The 14,598-nt window shown below is 48.2% G+C and overlaps 2 protein-coding genes across 2 annotated transcripts; one reads left to right on the top strand and one right to left on the bottom strand.

The window, feature by feature from the left end:
* Positions 1-2,039: 2,039 nt before the first annotated feature.
* Positions 2,040-4,033, top strand: EI90DRAFT_2972997 (major facilitator superfamily domain-containing protein; the record flags this gene model as incomplete). The annotated part of the gene is made up of 4 exons (XM_039055764.1): positions 2,040-2,313; positions 2,380-2,481; positions 2,577-3,417; positions 3,483-4,033. 4 exons carry the CDS (start codon positions 2,040-2,042, stop codon positions 3,811-3,813), a joined length of 1,548 nt encoding a protein of 515 aa, XP_038915397.1. The 3' UTR covers positions 3,814-4,033.
* Positions 4,034-6,482: 2,449 nt separating this feature from the next.
* EI90DRAFT_3124343 (uncharacterized protein) lies at positions 6,483-8,485 on the bottom strand (the record flags this gene model as incomplete). The annotated part of the gene is made up of 6 exons (XM_039063703.1): positions 6,483-7,226; positions 7,312-7,530; positions 7,582-7,871; positions 7,924-8,040; positions 8,105-8,173; positions 8,233-8,485. 6 exons carry the CDS (start codon positions 8,483-8,485, stop codon positions 6,483-6,485), a joined length of 1,692 nt encoding a protein of 563 aa, XP_038915396.1.
* Between the last annotated feature and the right edge of the window lie 6,113 nt (positions 8,486-14,598).

The raw sequence follows: 14,598 nt of genomic DNA, 5'->3' as shown, positions 1-14,598 counted from the left end.
GTCGCGGGCCATCGACAAAAAGAACGGACAGAGAATGACTCCGAACGGGGGAACAGGAAACAGGAGTACCCAACCAGTAACCCCCCGTAGGGAGAGAGGAGTGACATAGACATCACTACACCCCCACGCATACCCAGATAAGACTTAAACCCAGACATCACAACCCAGAGGACCCCGTCACCCCGACCACACCAACCAGACAACCCTACCTTGTATTGACGAGCCCCTCATGTACATTCAGATGTAATTATTAGTCGGGCTAGCCGCACTGCCACGTACAAACGCGGCCGCGGGGTAACAAAATAGAGTACAACAACAACTACATGGCACGGTGATCGAGAGCGAGAGCGAGAGGCGCGGCGGGGGCGACCCACTGATTGGTATGTATGCGGCGCCAGTAGCCATGTTGGTACGGTCGGTGTGGTTGTGCATGGAATGATCCCGGATCGGATCCAGCAAAAGAGACCGCGTTTTTTGGACCGAGTACTATTCTAACCGACGATAGAATGCATGACTACTGGTTGTGGGCGTTCACTTAGGGGATGACAGTGGCAGTTGGACGACTCTCGATCAAAGAGGAAGGGGAGAGCTCCGTGGTGCAAGTGCGGACTGATCGAAGGTTATATATGCATCAAGTAGTTCCGGATGGTTCGGAGTCGTACAAGTCGAGGGCGACGTAAAATCGATTGATAGCATTAACGAGCCGTTGTAGGGTATTCGCCCAAACGATCTGTCAAAACATCATGCAACGGTGTCGTCTGTGGCATAATTTGTACTGCAGTTGAGCTGTAAGCATGGATGGCTTCCGAGGGCTCGGATGGATCCAATACTAGAAGCTGTGCATTGGAGCGGGCGCTGCAACCCAGCCGTCGTCGTGATCCGCAGCGTACAGGACTAGTGGTAGTTCCCCTCTAGCTTGGCGATGTCGTACGGGGATGATCACAATATTCCGAGATGTAGGTTATGTATGTGTATCTATAGGACGTCACCACACCTCTAGCCGCTCCGCAGTCGGTATATCATCACCGGCCGGTGTTCATCACCCATCGAACGACGCATTATATATTTCATGACAATCATCATGGAAACATACATTCGCGCCCTTCGTTTGACGTTTAAGTATGTAATTTCCAAAATACATGGTGATTTCATGATTCATGATTCATACCCGCCCCTCCACGATGTTCATGTTAGTTATCTGGATTTACCTCGGACCGGAAACGGGAGGATAGAAGATTCCTTGACGTTCGGACTGGTCTGTGCTGAGAAAAACCTAGCCAATGAGACAAAGGCCTTTCAATCAGCAACTCCGAGAACGTCGGACTGTGATGTGTAATAACCGTGAGAAAAAAAGCCAAGCGTTTCTTTTTTCGTCATTCACCCCCCAACCCGCTTAACTGACTGTTCTTTTGGTTCCCTCGACCCTAAGCTAAGATACTCTCGGTTTTACTTAGTGAACGGTGGCAAGTCGCGACTGGCTTGATGATGCGACTTTAACGGGAATGCGATAGTTCAACAACATAGCTTGGCAACAGAAAAAGCTCTTTGATCGGCGCTATTTTGTTATCCTTTTCCGTATACAGTAAACCGAGAATGTCCCGTGACTGGATACAACCCCCGGCCGGAGCTTGGAATCGACAAACGGATCCAGCTCCGTTTGCACGCCTACGCAACACAACAATTCACACCTTTTTTTTTTTTTACCTCGTTTCACCGCCTAACTTTGGAAGACCCTTATAGGATGAGTAATTTTTTATATTATATCCTTAGTAATCTTTTCTTCTTTTTCTTTGAGTTGAACGATATCATCGTGATGGGGAACGGAAAACGCATGTGCATATCACTGAAAAAAAAAAAAAGGAACATCCAGCCATGGCTTTGCAAAAAAGCCTTACAGTTAAAAGGTCTTCCTCTTCTGCATACGCCATCTCCTTTAGCTCCTACCCCCCCTCTCTTCCCATAACCGTTCTCGACCCATCGGCGCTCAACTATCCCCTCGGCGAGACGGACAACCCACCACCACCACCACTATCACCACCATGAGCTCTCGTTCCTCCATCGTCATAGAGGAAAAACCTGCCTACGTCCAACCACAACTAGGACGATGGCACAAGAACCTTCTCCTCACTCTCTTTTGTCTCGCAGAGTTTGTGGATGCGTTCTCAAACTCTGCTCTCTTCCCTGCTCAACCCGCGTTTAAAAAAGCGCTTAATATGCAAGATAACGAACTCACCTGGATGTTCTCTGCTTATTCCGCCGCTTTCGCTGCTTTCTTGTTGATTTCTGGTCGAGTGTCTGATATTTACTCTTCCAGTTGAGTTACCACCGAGGTATTTTGACGCGTTGTACTGACGCGCGTTTTCGCGATCATTTCCTTAGAGTGGACCTTCATCGTTGGATCCGCGCTCGTCGGTTTGTTTTCCCTCGGATGCGGGTTCGTTAAGGATAAAGTCGGGATGTTCGTTCTTCGTGGTCTCATGGGTGCGTTTTCTTGTTATTCCCTCTCTCAACGATCAAAAATCTCACGTTCCAACTTTCCTCCCATGTAACTTACTCCACCTCTCCACTATAAATAGGTGTTGCTGCAGCAGCCACTGTCCCATCCGGCTTATCCCTCATCATCGAATGGTTCCCAGATCCCCATGAACAAAACTTTGGTATCTCCATGTTCGGAGGTTCCTCCGCTTTGGGAAACGTACTAGGTATAGTCCTAGGAGGGATCTTCACTCAATGGGTATCTTGGAAATGGATCTTCTACTTCATCACCATCCTAGGCGTCCCCATCGCCGTCATATCCATCCTATCCATCCCCCCTTCCGGTCCCCGTGAGAAACCTTCTTTCAGGAAACTCGACTTACCGGGCGTCATCCTCTTCACCGCTTCCGTCATGTTGTTCATTTACGCCGTCACTTCGGGTTCGGTCAACGGATGGGGTTCGGCGAACGTCATTTCGACCTTGGTCGTTTCTATCTTGGCCATGGCTGGGTTCTTCACTCTCGAAGCTTGGTTACCAGAAGAGATCGCTTCCCTCCCACCCAAAATCTGGAAATATCCAAACATACCCGTTCTCATGCTGTGTGCTTACTTGCCTTTCTTCTGGTGGACGTCCCTCTTCTATTCCCTCATGGATTACTTCCAAACCGAATATCATTGGGATACCATCCTTACCGCTATTCGATTCTTACCTACCGGAACGTTCTCAGCGCCTATCGGTGTTTTGGGAGGGATGTTCCCTAAATATATCGACATTCGGTATTCGATCTTGATTGGGATGGGAATGGAGTTGGTTGCGACCATCTTGTTACCGTTTGCGGATACGAGAGAGAGGTATTGGTCTTTGATGTTCCCTGCGTTCATCATTGGAACGATTGGAACGATGACCGTCTTTACCCAGGCTAACATTGGTGTCTTTATGAAGTGAGCTTTCTTTGTTTCTTACCCCCTCCCTCCCTATTCGGACACGACTAATTTCCCTTCTTCAGTACCCCACCTCGAATAGCAGGTGTCGTAGGAGCGATATTCAACGTCTCCCTCCAACTCGGTCTAGCACTCGGTCTAGCCATCCTCACTTCCATCCGGACCTCCATCGAAAAGAAAAAGATACAGAGAGGTGAACATCCTGGGTATACCGGAATCGCCGATGGGTATTGGTTCGTGTTCGCTTGGGTGGCCGTGACCGCCGTGTTGTTCTTCTTGTTTTATAAGAAGGGAGCGAGTGGACCGCCGGATGAGGAAGTGGTCGCACCTGCCAGTGGGGATGCGGAGAGTGAGAGGACGAAGAATGAGAGTAGGGAGGCGGTTCTTAAGCAGTAGAAGAGAAGGCTTATACTTTAACGCTATAATTGTGATGACGATGAAGAATCTTTTTTTCTTCTTTTTCTTCCTTTGTGTTCTCTCTTGCCTTACTTACGTGCGTAACGGCTTGTTGGCATTTCTCTCTCCCTCTCTCCCCACTTATACATGCACTTGCAATCGTTGAATAACAGAATACAATAGGCAAACCGGAAACAATGAATCTGGCATTCAGTCACACACACACGTGCCCCGTACCTCCTTGCATTGCAACGCATCACGTGGGTGTTACCTGCAGTACAGCAGGTCACTCTCCCGGTGTTAATATTACGTGAAAACTGACGCTGAATCTGACGTGTTCACCCATTTAGTTGCTGTGTGGTCATCTGATGCAATTGTTAAATTCATAAGCAATACAGTTTTGCTACCCGTGGGAGTTGTAAAGGGGTTTTGCAATGTTAACAATTGCACTAGATAACTAGAAAGGTTGCGAAGCAACCATGCACATCATTACAGCAAGGTGCAAAATTATCGGCACATCAAAATTTAACATACATGGGGGTAGTTTAGCGGAATAACAATTTAGGAAGAAATTGGGCGTCAACCAATGTTTCCCAATGGCACCGCTTCACTGAAACCAAACATGGTAGGACCTTTGACCATAAATATCATGGTGTTCACCGCTGTCACAGATAACATTACAATAATATCACCATGTTCACCGCTGCCATAGATAATATTATAATAAATATCACCATGTTCACTGCTACTCCGCTATTGCAATGGGTAAGCATCTAGCGCCCTCCGCTAAGGACCTCATCATCACTATGTCTGAGACCATGAGCACATGGGATATCTCATTGGCAATAAATGTGCCCAGATGCACAATCCAGCGTATTCTTCAGGACCCGGAGAGGCATCATCGTGAACCTCTTGCTGAGACTCGTGGCCGGCCTCGTTCTCTTGACATACATGCTATCAATGTAGTGCACCTACATCTAGAGCTATGCCATATTTCCCTAACTCCTACCCAAGTTTCTAGACAGTATGATCGAAATGAAACCAGATCTCATGCTTGCTGAGTGTCAGAGACCAGGTTCAAGACGAAGGAAAGTCTCCGTGGTGGAGGGCTTCGGCCTCAGCGACTTATGCCAAGAGCGCTGTGCCTAGTAACACGTCCGTGCCCTAACTTACTAACTGGCAACCAGAACTGAAGGGGGGTAACTCTAGTCGATTTTATTACTGAAGTGTAACCTATGTACAAGCTGGATATATATATGGTTACAGCGAAGACGGGTCCGCAAATGGCGGAGCCGAACGGAGCGGAGCTAACGGGGTTAAACATTAGCCGACTGAATATTACCGACGAGTCAGGTCGCGGGGTTAACGGAAAGGCAGGCGATAACCCAGAAATGGAAAGGAGGGATAGGCCCGAAGGTGGGCTCTGCAGGGCAGGCAAGTGTATTGCCCAGCAGAGGTGGGAGTGTGCTAGCGGACGTCGGAGCTGTCCGGAAGTCTTCGGGGCTCTGTACTTAGGGAGGCATAGGTAATAAATTGAAAGGAGGGGGTGGTGACCATCGAGGGGTACCGAGAGGATTGCGGAATACGGGAGCTCCGAGGTTAGTAAGGAAGGAGCGGAGGTAGGCCGGAGGGATCGGAGGGACCGGAAGTCGATGGCCGGGAATGGATATGACACTGAGCTGCACAATGCTCTCAGCAATGAATGCAATGTTCAGACCAGTGACTATACAATTTCTCGTGAAATGAAGTGCCGTGGTTTGACATACAAAAAGGTATATTGTTACTTTCTGCTTATGAGATTACCACTAACTTCTACTTTAGGTTCAGAAATTAGCAGTTGAGTGCAATGAGGATAGGTGCGCAAACTTCCGACAATATATGGCAATGAACTATGAAGCAGCACAATTGGTATTTGTGGATGAGACTGGAGTTAGTCATCACACAGGAACCCGGACGCGTGGTTGGTCACCTTGTGGAGAGCGCGCACATCGCTGTGACTTTTTTTATCCGTGGTGTAAAGTAAGTTAGATTTTGCATGGGTATAGTACAAGTTAACAACTATCAAATTAGGTATTCCATCCTCCCCGCAATGTCACTGGAAGGTATCTTGCACTGTGACATCCAAGTCGGGGCTTACACAGCCAAGGCATTTGATGACTTTATTGAAGGACTTCTTGCTGTAATGTGTCCATTCCCACAGCGAAACTCGGTCCTTGTGATGGATAATGCAGCCATTCACAAGTCAGATCGACTCTTACGAATGTGTGAGGATCAGTGAGTAATCAAATATTTTATTATCATTATTCTAATTCTTTTGTAGTGGTGTCCGACTGGAGTACCTTCCCCCATACTCTCCCGACTTCAACCCAATCGAGGAAGCGATCTCATCTATCAAGGCCTGGCTGCGACGCAACTGTGTGTATGCAGACAATGAACTTGCATCACAATCCCTAGTTCGTGCAACTGACTTACTCATGGCTGCTGTGTACTCTGTAACGCCACCGAAAGCCCATGGTTGGTTTCGTCATTCAGGCTACCTTTGAGCTCTCATCGTTGTATGATACTTCATAATGTATATACAACTTCAAATGGTAAAACGAAAATCAGAGTAAAACTGAGGATGGCTGATTGGGTGGGCCATGACTCAGAGAAAAAGCGCGTCTTTGCCATCAGGCTTCATCGACGGCATCAACAAGCTCATCATCGCTACTGAGCTCCACCAGACCAGGCTCCACCTCAGTGTGACCCTGTTTAACATCAAAACCAATGTCGTCCTCACTCCCAGAGTCAGGTACAAGGAGGTAAGTGATGGGTGGGGAGTTGATCCGTTTGTGCAAAAGCTGCCTGCATGGTGACGATGGGATGTCGACAACTGTTGCTGAATGATACTTGCGTTTGACTTGACGTTGGTAACGGATGTGCGAAGGCGATGCAGCAATGGGTGGTGACGGGGATAGGGTTAAGTCGATAAGTGGGGCACACTTCGGGGTGCTCGGTCCTGAGGTCAATGGGTTGACATGCGTGGGCTTGGTGATCTTGAAAGTCCCAGGTTTCGTGATTGGGTTTGGGGCATGGTTCAGAGAGCTGGGTCCTGCAGTTGCATTGGCCAATGTGTTGACATGCACAGACTTGGTGGTCTTGGAAGTGCCAGGCTCTGCGATCGGGTCAGTGATGAGTAGTGGCTCAGTAATCTTGGGACGTTTGGAGCTGTGAAGAGGGGACATAGACAGAGGGCGCTTTGTCAGCGTCGTGTTGCCAGATCGTTCAATATCTGGGGACTGAGAGATCTTGGGGCGTTTGGTGGAGCGGAGAGGTGATAGAGACCGAGAGCGTTTTTGACGTTTTACATTGCATCCATCAAACGCTTTATGTTGAGGTGGCCTCTCCAATGTTACACCCACTGTACCTTGACTCTACAATGCACAACAGAAAATAGAATAATAAAAATGAGTAAAGCCAAATGGCAATGATAGTAAAAAAAAAATCAAGGTGACGTACCAGGTGATTGGCCCACAGATCCATGACCTTGTTCGACAAAAATAGATGCTCCCAATCTGCCTTTGGGTGAGGATAGCACTGTCGCGAGTGTCTATTGCACCAAGTGGATTTGATCAGTTGTTTGAAGGTTTCTTTGCGCAAGTTTGAAGGTGGGCTAGCATCGGATCGAGTGGAAGGTTTTTTGCCTTTTGCCTTACTAGTAGTCTTCTCAACAGCAGACTACAGGTTGAATACTGAGTAGTCGTATGGTATTCAGAATGTATAACTTACGAGATTGAATATTTTCATGTGCTTTTGCTCATGAGCACGGGATTGAATTTGGCATTGAACTTCCAGTCCAGCTGCAAGAGTCTCTGCACAGTCAATTATAATAGCATTGTCCTTTACCTTCATTTTGGATGTTTTATACACGATTTGGTGGTTCTCAGGGTTGATGCCCATCTCAGATGTGATCTTCGCCAGCAACTGTTCAGCAGTCCAGTCATCGAGGATGTCCAAGACATGGAGGACTGTTGGTTTAGAAGGGTCCAGGGTATGAAGGGGCACTTCAACTTGTAGGCCTGAAAGGGCGTTAGGTAGTCCATAAAAACGAAAAGGAGTTTGATGACTCACCAAAACCCTGCTTGGCCCCAGCAGTTTTGCTGGCTAGCCTCGCTGAGGCCCTATTGACCGATGATAGCTCAGACTGAGTAGTAACATTGGATGATGTGGAAGGTTGGGTGGTCACGCCTTCAAATAGATTGATGGCGTTTGCGAGAGTGATTGGTGCATTTGATGTTTGTCATGGTATGACTGAGATACTTTTGAACATGCGTGCAGATGGCATTGCTGGAAAGCACTTGATCCCCTGTAAAATATAGAGCTGGTTGAGAATGTTGAAACAGATGTAAGCAGTACTAGTGAGACGGAAGTGGGACGAACAATCATCAGGGACCCAGCATGACACCTGATCATTTCGGCCATTGCCATCAAGAAGGGCATCAAGAACAATGGCTGAATTGTCGGGCAAATATTTTGCATGCCCATTGACTAGACATTTTGAGAGTGCATCCTGCTGAGTTCTAGGGAGTGGAACCAGGTCCGTTGCTCCAAGTAGGTATGCAACAGGCCATAGGGAGCGTTTTTCACGATTCTCCTCCCAGAATTCGAGGTTGAGTTTCTGAATAGAATTCATTGTAGTGAAATTGAGTGCTGAGAGATGCAAACTGAGGCTCCAGGAGTCAGTGCAGAACAAGAGCCATGAGACGCGTGTTTTATACCTGACTTACGGTCACCGATGAGAAGGCTGCCAATGTCAGATCTCATCAGCTTGTGCTTCGCATAAACAACAACAACAAACACGGTTGTTGCACATGGGATGGTCTAAGCACTCAATGCCAGGACCCCAGCTGAGCTGTCAACAGATATGGTTACATTGGTTTTATATTGGCTTCTATTTTTGCCCAAATTAGCTACCATTTTTGGATTTCCACATGATCCGGCTAAGTCATTTAGCCAAATTTGACGTGTCGATCTTTTTGCACCTTGCTGTAATTGCTGACCACAAGGCCAGTTATTGGAGTTGGCTTTAGTCATTTAATTCCTTGACACTCCATCTGTCAAGCACCCACTCAGTTGACATTTTCTTTGTAGTTAACAGACATAATGAGCACTATGAGTTGAATCGAGGATGGTCTGAAACGATAAAAAGTATAAAGGGTTGGCACCGTCTCTTACTCCTGCCTTCGGCACTTAGCCAGAGAAGTGTCATTTGGAAGGCGAGCCACCTTCTACATGGTTACTAAGAAGGGGAGCTGAGTCTCTAAACACTATGATCTCCTCCACTGTGCGGAGTATGTTGTCCTCTTCTCAGTGCCTATCAAGTGACATGCTGGTGACATCAAACCTAAACACCAATCTGAACATCACAAATGGAACTCGTGGGGAAGCGGTGGGGGCCGAGAGTTTCGCTTCATTACCACCCTCTTATCAGGTTGGATGTCGCTCAAGTGCTCTATGGCACCCAACAAAGATGGAGAACTTGCGGTCAGGAAGTTCTCATTTGTAAAGTGAGAGTCGATGTTGCCATTTGTGAAGTGAGTACCAGGGTTGTCGCCAGCCCATGGCTAGTACATGACCTGTGCACGAAGCCTTGAAGCGGGCGGACTCCAGCACATATGCTTCGAAAAGTTGAATATGCCAGCAAATACTACTTGGGAAGCAGTGAGGGCATCGGGTGCCGGTTATTACTTGACTGAGTTATACCAGGGATGCACTAAACACCAGAGAACTTCAGGTATGATGATGGCAAGGGGGATGACCATAACACAATGATACATAATACAATTCGTTGAATGGTCACATGCTATTGGGAATCACATGAGAAGTAAAAGTAATATAAACACATTTTTCCCACACAATTGTGGGTTTGGAAGTGACCTTGCAAGCAAGGTAACCTGTTGTGGTGCAATAATAACAAATGGAGAGGATGTTTTCTTAATCCCATTGCAGAAAATTAAAAGGTAAACGGTTGAGAACTGAGAGAGAGATACAAGTGGTGGCCCATGCCAGCGCGTGTTTGTGTGTGGAAAACAGTGTCCACGGCCTCATACAGGCTGTTTGACGACGTGCGCCAATAATATAAAGTATAGGGGACATTTGTAGACGTTCATTGAAAAAGATCCGACGAAAAACGAACAATATTTGACAGAGATACGAATGTACATGCTTTTTTGTTTCGAAAAAATGTGAAAAACTGTCCCACTGCCTCATACACCCTCATTCGCGATGTGCGCCAATAATACCAAATAACGAAAGAGTTAGTGCAAGCCTATTCGCAAAATATGACGGGAAACGAATGCGAATTGACAGAGATATTTATGTAGATGCTTTTGTTGTGAAAAAATGTTCCACTGCCTCATAAACGGTGACTTGCGACGTGTGCCAATAATAACAAATAACAAGGGCATTAGTTAAAAGAAACCTGACGAAGAACGAATCAAAATTGACAGAGATACTAATGTACATGGTTTAGTTGTGGAAAAATCGTGCTACTTCCTCATACACGCTGATTCACAACTTGCACTAACAATACCAAATAAATAAAAAGTTGGTGCGGGCCCATTAAAAAAAACTTGACAAGAAATGGTCAAGAACTGACAGAGATACAAATCCAGTGTCAGCTCCGCGCATGATCTGTGCATGGGAAACTGCCTCCAGCGCTTCACAGATGTCTTAGAAATATGTGAAAATACCTAATACTTGCGCTGATAATATGTAGAATGGTACGAAAAATTATAGAACATTTGGTGCTGTATTAAGCGAGATATAAGATTAATACCATCCAGTTTGTGTGTGGGAAATGAGCAAAACCGCCATAATCTCAGGATCGCTGAACGATGAGTTGGACTAATAATACAAAACATAGAAGACATTGAGACGCGTCCATCAAAAATAGCCCGAGGAGAAACGGATGAGAATTGACAGAGATATGATAAGTTTATGTGTAAATCACATGTATATGTTCAGTTTGAGGAAATCCACATAAGCAAATGAGTTTCACCTCCCACAACTTTTGCATGCACAGACATTTGCACAAAAGTACTAATACCCCCACTCAAAACCAGCACCTTGCAACTGCAAAGTCGTTAAACTACCACTGGGAGGACATGGGACATCGTGCACAGTACATAAATGAGAGCGAAAAACTACAACAACATAAACGTTAACAGCGCTGGCAACGGCGAGCACCTGGCCATGTCACTGGGCCCCTCAGGGTGTCACCAGAAGACGGCTGAGCTGAATGTGCTGGAGGGTGGGTGTGCCTGAACGGAACCTGCCTACTTGGAGCCAGTGTTCCTCAGCACCCAGGTAACTCCGACACGGAGTTAGGTTGGTTGAACCATGAGAAACTCCCTTGAAGTTTCCTTGTCCTGCTAAAATACAATATGGAGACTTACCCCTCTGGTAAGCAACTCCCTAACCCTTCCTAACCAAGAATGGCAGCATCCCTGGGGGAAAAGCCCCTGGGTCTAAGACTGCCACCTATGCCCGCTGCTGTACATACACGTTAACACAGACCCCCAGACCCTAAAACCCCCCAACTACCCACCAGCCACAGGGAGGATGACACTATGGTCGAAAACTCACCAACTGACGCCAGAGGCAACAAGACCTCTGCCTCCATAATCATGCCAGGTACCCCCCCGAGTCCGGAACCCATCTTCAATAGCTACTTTGAAAGTCTAAAATGCCACAGATCCCCCGGCTCTGCCGCACTTGAGGGCCCAACCCTCCCCCCTCCCTCAGTGGAGGAGATCGACCATAAACTCCCTGCTCCTTGATGCTGGTGGAGCGGACCCTTTCGAAGCCCCATGCCTACAAGTGGGACCAAAAGTTGGAAAAGGCTGCCCCCCAATGGGCCTCCCCGGACCCAATAGGGAAGACGACGCAGCCAAAAACCCTAAAACTCTGGAGCATCTCACCAGGGCCCCAGCCACTGCAGACACCCAATGCCACCCCCTCCACCCACATGATGGCCAAGAATCCTACAACTTCATCGACCTCAAGGGAGAACTGTCATGACCAACAAATCCCGGGGCTCCGTCAGCGGCGAACCAATGCCGATAGGCGAATCCGCCGACCCGAAACCCATCCTAACCAGCCCCCAACCCCATGTCTGGCCCCCTGCCTTACTGCGTGAGACTTGGCCAAGAATCAGAACCTAGACCCTGCCGGTATTCCGACCTTACCTCCAGTTCCTGAGCCCTTGGCACTCCCGGCATTCAGTCACGCCTGCCTTGTCTCCATCTGAACCACACTCATCGCTTCCTGCTATGTGGTCACAGCCATGCCCCGCTTCCGTCCACTCCGCACCCTCTGCCCACTTCGCACCCTCTGCCCATCTCTGCACCTTCTGGCCACTTCTGGTTGCCCTTGACACCTCTGGTCAGGTCAACACTCCCACTCCCCTCTGTACCTCTGTTGGCCTTCATGCTGTCCTTGTGTGACAGTGCTGGCAGATCAACTTCTGTTCGCGGACTTGTGTCGGCACCGCACCGACCCCGCTTATTTGCGGACTTGTATCGGCGCCACACGCTGACCTCCACTTTTCCTCTGGCCATTTGTCACTTGGCAGCTTATCATTCATTCCTTGCCGAGTGCCATTTATTGTTTGCTTCCCTGCCAATATCGGCATTTGATCCCCTCTTTATTGGCACTAGGTTATTGATCTCATTCAGTTATTCATCAATAACCCTTGCCACTTATTGTTTAGTGATCTGTTCCTCCTTTCCAGTTCCCGGGCTCTTGTCCTTATTTAGTTTGACAATCCCCGCTTATCTCCGTGCTGGACCACGCCGGACTGACCGGCCTTTCTATATTCCCTCTTGCCTATTTATATACCTTGTAAATACTTTTGGGGACCTCAGTCTGAAATCAACTAGAGTACCCCCCCTGTCTGGTCTGAGTCTCTCCTTCTGCAAAGGGGGCTTCCCCCCTCTGAGTCCGTGCTCGCGGAGTCCGCGCTCCTCCTACAGGTCCGCTCCGCCCACAAGTCTGGTTTGAAGTCCACTGTAAGTGTCAGTTTGTAAATACGGGATCTCCCCCAAACGTCAAGCTCAGGGCACAGCGCTCCACCTGAGTCGCTGAGGCCGCGATCCCACTCTGCTAACCTTGAACAGCGCTTCCGGACGCGCCGCATATTTCCGCCCGCATATCCGCGCGTGCGCGCTCCAACAGACCTCTGCCACAATCTCCGACACCGACAATATCCCAGCCTCTGACAATAATCCCGTCTCTGACAAGAACTTGAAAACTTTAGAGCCCATGGTGTCTGGCCTGCGAGAATCTTGTGCAACCTCCGTGAAGACTGCCTCCAGAAGTGGCAATCTGACCCCAGTGCAATTTTGGTGCTCCCCCTAGATGCCCACTACAACACCGAAAAATTCCAGACTGTCCACAACGACCTCATGACTTTCCTAAAAAGGGCATTCCCGCAATCAGCCCAAACCCTATGTGTCATCCCCCCCATCACCTCCAAAGAAGGGTTAAGCCCCCCTTGGGGATTTTTCATTGGCAGACTTCACCCCATGCAAGCCCACCTCCTAGTCACAAAGCACCTATGGCTCTCATGTGCCATCGGGTTCATCGCCATTAACCTCCTGACCTACAGCCCAACCAGCTACGCAGTCACTATCTGCAACATTGGGGCCAACCTCAATGAGGCCGACCAAGTTAGGGAAGCTGTCATCTCCCAAATCCGCAACCCCGACTCTGCCTTCCGAACTTTCTTCACCAATCACTGCATCTCCAAGCACATATCAGGGAGCGACCTGGGGTCGAGGGCGCCCGGGTGTGTCACCCAGCACTGAGGACCTGGTAGGGTGTAGTACGGTGCAAGGGGGCAAGGGATCTACCACCCTAATGAGAAAGAGAGGGGGCCACAGAGTTGGGAATGCTCAGGGGAGGTTCGGATGAAGAGGAAGGGGGGGGGAGAAATGGTCCGGTGCTATGTGATAAAAATGATAAATCTCGTAAATCTCACTGATAATCAAACTGATGGGAACTCTGTCCCTGCACGATGTCTTGAGCCTCTTTGGCTTCGTATTCGCCGCTCTGGGCGCTGGTAAACTTTGCTAGAACTTCATGTTCTTGTTGGGAGCACCTCTCTGTTGGGGGAGTCCTTTTGTAAATACAGGAAAGAGGGTAACTATAAATATGAAAGAAATACGTGGAAATCCGAATGATCCGATGGGTTTAGGACGGAAACAGATCCACAAGGAACACTTAAGAAAAAAAGCAATATCAAAGAAATATTGACGTTGTTAAGGAATAAAGAACCATGGCGATCGCCTCAACCGCTGAACCAAATCCGTCGCTCGTAACATCGTTCGACTCGTGTTGACAAGGGCTTTCCAACGATACCAAATTCGTCCAGATCGGTGGAGAACTGATGGAGATATGGAGGAAGCGGTGGAATATGCGGGTGACAGTTACCCAATTTGGAAACTGATGGTTGTCCGTGGTCAGGAATGGCTTGAAAAAAATCGAAAAATATGGGAAACATGGAAGGGGTATCTGGAACAGTGGTAGATGTGTTTCGGAAGTGGAATGCTTGACGTGGGTGGTAGAATCGCGATAATCGGCTCGTTTGTGTGGTACCGGCTGTGCCCGCCTACAACGGGCGTGTGTACTAATGGGCCCGGCACAAAAGGGCGTCCCTGGCCACTTAGGCTAAAGTGGGAAGTGTGAGAAGAAGGTTACTTCTCAGTTCCCACTTAGGCTGTGTTTATGTACATGCAGTCGAAG

This window comes from Cantharellus anzutake (assembly GCF_015039405.1).
Source record: "Cantharellus anzutake strain C23 chromosome Unknown EI90scaffold_27, whole genome shotgun sequence".
NCBI classification, from domain to species: Eukaryota; Fungi; Basidiomycota; class Agaricomycetes; order Cantharellales; family Hydnaceae; genus Cantharellus; species Cantharellus anzutake.
The sequence above is the reverse complement of the archived record's forward strand: the minus strand, read 5'-3'. Positions and strand labels throughout refer to the sequence as shown.